General features: G+C 38.8%; 1 protein-coding gene across 1 annotated transcript; it reads right to left on the reverse strand.

Annotated features, from left to right (window-relative positions):
- Positions 1-3,111: 3,111 nt before the first annotated feature.
- LOC121478116 (cyclin-dependent kinase 2-associated protein 2-like) lies at positions 3,112-3,731 on the reverse strand. Its single transcript, XM_041732961.1, has one exon. It carries the CDS (start codon positions 3,682-3,684, stop codon positions 3,274-3,276), a length of 411 nt encoding a protein of 136 aa, XP_041588895.1. The 5' UTR covers positions 3,685-3,731; the 3' UTR covers positions 3,112-3,273.
- Between the last annotated feature and the right edge of the window lie 756 nt (positions 3,732-4,487).

Genomic DNA, 4,487 nt, shown 5'->3' on the forward strand with positions numbered 1-4,487 from the left:
GGAAATATGATCCCAAGCACAATAAGAAGACAAGAAGCAAAACAGTGAATGAGCATAAGGAATATTACCAAAAGGTCCCACGGAGTTTCATGTTAGCATTGTGCAGCAATTTGGGTCATCTTGAAGGTCCATGTGTTAGTTCCATGGGGATGATTCCACTGACTTGAAACGGGCCATAGGAGAGTCAAGAGATATACCAGCACTACTGATACAAGTTATTAACGTGATCCTTGTCTTTCCAACTAGTTTATTGATATCTTCAATCTCATAGAGAAGCTTTTTTGCTGTCCTCCACCCTAACTGACTTACACAAAGCCATGGAGATGATTGATTAGAAACAGAAGAGCTCAGGCCAACTAAATTCAGTGATAAATCCCACTGAAGATAAGAGTATATATCTAACAGAAGATGTTTGACCAGGGTGTTAAACCTGGTTAAAAGCATGGTACCTGGGGACAGAGTGTCAGGGTTCAAATCCCAGTTCTGTCTCTAGCAGGTTGATATTGGGCAAATTGTTTCCCCTTGTTTTGGTTTCTTTAAATACATCTATAGGGGCATCCAAATAGTTTAGCAGTTGAGCTTCTGCCTTTGGCTCAGGTTGTGATCCTGGGGTCCTGGGATCAAGTCCCACATCAGGCTCCCCTCAGGGAGTGTGCTTCTCTCTCTGCCTATGTCTGCCTCTTTCTCTATGTGTCTCATGAATAAATAAATAAAATCTTAAATAAATAAATAAATCTATAAAATGGGAATAAGTAATAATAGGGCTGTGATCTAGACGAGATAACAAATATAAAATGAGTAGTGCCAGGCCCATAGGAAGTGATACTATGACATTTAGGTGATTCCATAGGAATCTCAATATAGACTTGGAAAGCACTTACTTTTTTTTAAGGTAATTCTATATTTTCATCTAAGAAACAATTGATCTATTTGGCATTATATAAAGTTTGAAAAGCTACACAAAATTTGAAAAGATAGTTTAGCTGCTATAGATGCCTTTGTAAAGAGGATTTGGGGAAAGGTGGATTTTTGCTTACTATTAATATCCAAAAAAATTGAAATCTAAATTTTTGGATTGTTAAAATAAGGCAGTAAGTCCTCTTAGATCCAAACATAAAAGGATTTGTTTTTTTAAATATTTGCAAACCTTGAAAATAGGGAGATATGAAAATTAGCATCTATTTCATAGCAACTATGTGCTAGTAATTATTTTAAGTACTTTAAGATGAGACTGAATAGAGACACCTGGGTGGCTCTGTGGTTGAGTGTCTTTGGCTAAGGTCATGATCCCAGGCTCCTAGGATAGAGTCCCACATCAGGCTCCCCGCAGGGAGCCTGCTTCTCCCTCTGCCTATGTCTTTGCCTCTCTCTGTGTGTCTCTCATGAATAAATAAATAAAATCTTTAAAAATAAGATAAAATAAAATAAAATCAGACCCAATAAACAACTTAAGTACATTTTATAAACATAACTGTGAGTAAAAAAATTCAAGTTGCAAAATATTACATACAGTACAGTTCCAATTAGATATAATTAAAAATAGGCAAAATTAATACTTTTAGTCTCATATACCAAACTGATAAAAATATTTTTAAAAAATCTATGGAAGTGATTATCATAAAAAGCAAGCTAGTAGTTATGTAAGGGAACGAGGAAGAGCATGTGTAATAGAGAGGAGATCAATGGGGGGGTCAAGGTTTCAGAATTGCTGGCAGGGTTGATTTCTGTACTTGTATCCCTGTACACTTATGTTTATCCACTTCTGTAGTGTAATATTATATTTCAGAATAAAAAGCAACAAAATTTTAAGAGGTGAACATTTAAAAAATTGCGTAGTTTCCATACCGTATATACTGTCTTGTTTGAAATAGTAACAATTGTGGTAAAGAAACCTGACTCAACCTGCATATGGAATCTCATTCTCAGCTACCAATGCCTGATTCCACAGGCAATTTGTAGACAGGAAATATATAGCAAATTAGTGCTCAGCAAATATACCCAACAACAAGTTTAATGAAGATGGCAATGTTTCAATACCAAATGAGGAATGAAACTTGTCAAAATCATGGTGTCTATAAAGGGGAATGATACATGAAGCATTTCATCATCCTCATCATGTCTTACTAAAATAATTTTGTGCCTTTTAAATTAAGCAATTGACTTGGAAGCAATGTTTCAACTTGTGGCCTTGTATTAAAGAAGCCAAGAGAGTAATGGGGCAAAATATACTTAGTGATGAGTCAAAAGTGAAACTGGTTTGGCAGATCTATCTCACCTCAGTGGCAAATAATTAACCTACGATGAAAACTGAATCTGACTACACTGAGGTATAACTGAAGGTCAGTTTCTGAAGGCACAGCTAACTATGAATGGGTTTATGGATCTCATGGACTATTGATTTATTATGGAGGATCAAAGGCATATATTAGCTCACTATATCACTCAATGAAGAAATTGAGTGATATATTGAGTTCATCAACTCCCAGTATTTCTAATGTTTGTTCATGAGGTTTCTAGATGGGTGCCAGATTGTATTTTCCAAAAGTGGCTGCAACATTATCCCCATTCACAATGCTCTTCTAAGTCCTTACTATTCCTCCATCATGAAATAAAATCCGATTCTCTCCATATGAAACCAGGTGAGTTTATAACTTATTTATAATCAGTAAACGTTGGTAAGTATGATAGTGTATAATTTTTGAGTCTAAGGCATGAAATATAGTACTACCTCTATCTTACTTGCTAGAATACTCATTATTAAAGCCTTCAGAGGCCATATAAATCATCAACTGCCATAAGGCTGCCATATTGGGAGGAAGGCTAAAATATTTATCACATAGAGAGCACATGGTGAGGACATGAGACTAAATGAAGAGAAAGAGACGTCCAGCTAGTGCATTGTTGCTGCAACCCTTCAACATTGGAGGTTGTTTTTTTTTTTTTTTTCCAAATTATCTTTTATTTATACAAAAAGGGCATATTTAGCAAAAGACACTGACTGAAAGGTTGTTTTTTTTTTTTTCCAAATTATCTTTTATTTATACAAAAAGGGCATATTTAGCAAAAGACACTGACTGAAAAAAGAGTCGCTATGGCCCAGGAGACAGGCAGGGAGGTGACAGGCCTAGGGAGGCCTTGCTAGGGGAGGAGTCTAGGAAAGGTGGTGACAAGTCCTGGGTAAGTGCTGAGTGGTGGGGGCCACAGAAAGGAGCAAGCTCCAGTTGGATCAACACTGTTGGCAGGTCATGGGCGGGACTCACAGTGACCTCGCTGCTAACTCTTGAAAGAGTCCCAGTCAAGTGCTGTCGGCTGGAGTGAGAGCTGCCCCCTGGTTCCTGGAGGGCACCCACCAAGGGACACAGGACAGGAAGCCCAGGTTGGGAAGTGCAACTCGGGGTGAAGGCCAGGGAGAAGCAGGTGCTCTGCAGTGGCCAGGAAAGGTCGACTCGGCGGTGGAATTGCGTCCTGTTCCGTGCGGGCGCTCCGCTCTGTCTCTGCCAGGCACTCTCTGACTAGGGCCCGGGCATGGATGATGCCTCTCTTCAGGCGCTCCATGGCGCTCTTGCTGCCAGCATAGGTGGGCCGGATCTCTTTACCCATCTCCTCTATGACCGACAGCAGGTCCGTGTAGGTGCTCTGGGAGCCCTGGGCGCCAGGTGGCTTCATTGCCTGTACATAGCCCATGGAGGGCGGTCCAAAGTCGTTAAACAGGGGCCTGATAGGGGCAGCGGCTCCCGGCACTGACTACAACCACAATTCAAAACCAAAATCATTTACAAATTCTCTTTACCCACAAAATTCATGCAGTAACTTAATATTTATTGTTGTCTTAAGTCACTAAGATTTAGGTTGATTTGCCACAGGCAGTAGTTAACTGACCAACTAACTAGATTATTCTCTTAATCCTCAGGGCTTTTTGTTCTCATTGAAGGATTATGTATGATAATCAGGAGACTTTATACATATATCCATGTGATATTTATAGTTGATTAGTTCAAGTTATTTGATCAACCTTGCAAAAGTTTGATATCATGCATTTGACTTCTGACATGGCTATTCATGATCATTTTGATAAACCCATGAATGCAGACTTTTAGTCCACAATATGTAATCTGAGGTAGCATCAGCGAAAATGGCAGAGTAAAACAAAACAAAACAAAAAACTCTGAAAATCCTTCCTCCCTTAAAGCAATGAGACCACCACCAAAAATTGTCAGGTTTAAATTTTTCACAACTACAGAAATTAACCAAAGGATTGAAGCAATTCCTGAAACATTTATTTAAGAAAAATGCTGAATCTTGATAAAAACAGTGAGTTTTGTGGCATCTTAATTTACCTCATTCCCAGTCCAGCTCCTCAGAAGCCTTAAAAACCAACAGCTAACAATCATCCCCAAAACTAGCAGCCTGGCAACCACTGGTGATGGCAAAAGGGATTTAGAGTTTCTTCAAAATCCCATTCCTAGAGGAAGATCATTATTTAAGCT

Source organism: Vulpes lagopus, chromosome 18 (assembly GCF_018345385.1).
Source record: "Vulpes lagopus strain Blue_001 chromosome 18, ASM1834538v1, whole genome shotgun sequence".
Lineage (NCBI taxonomy): Eukaryota > Metazoa > Chordata > Mammalia > Carnivora > Canidae > Vulpes > Vulpes lagopus.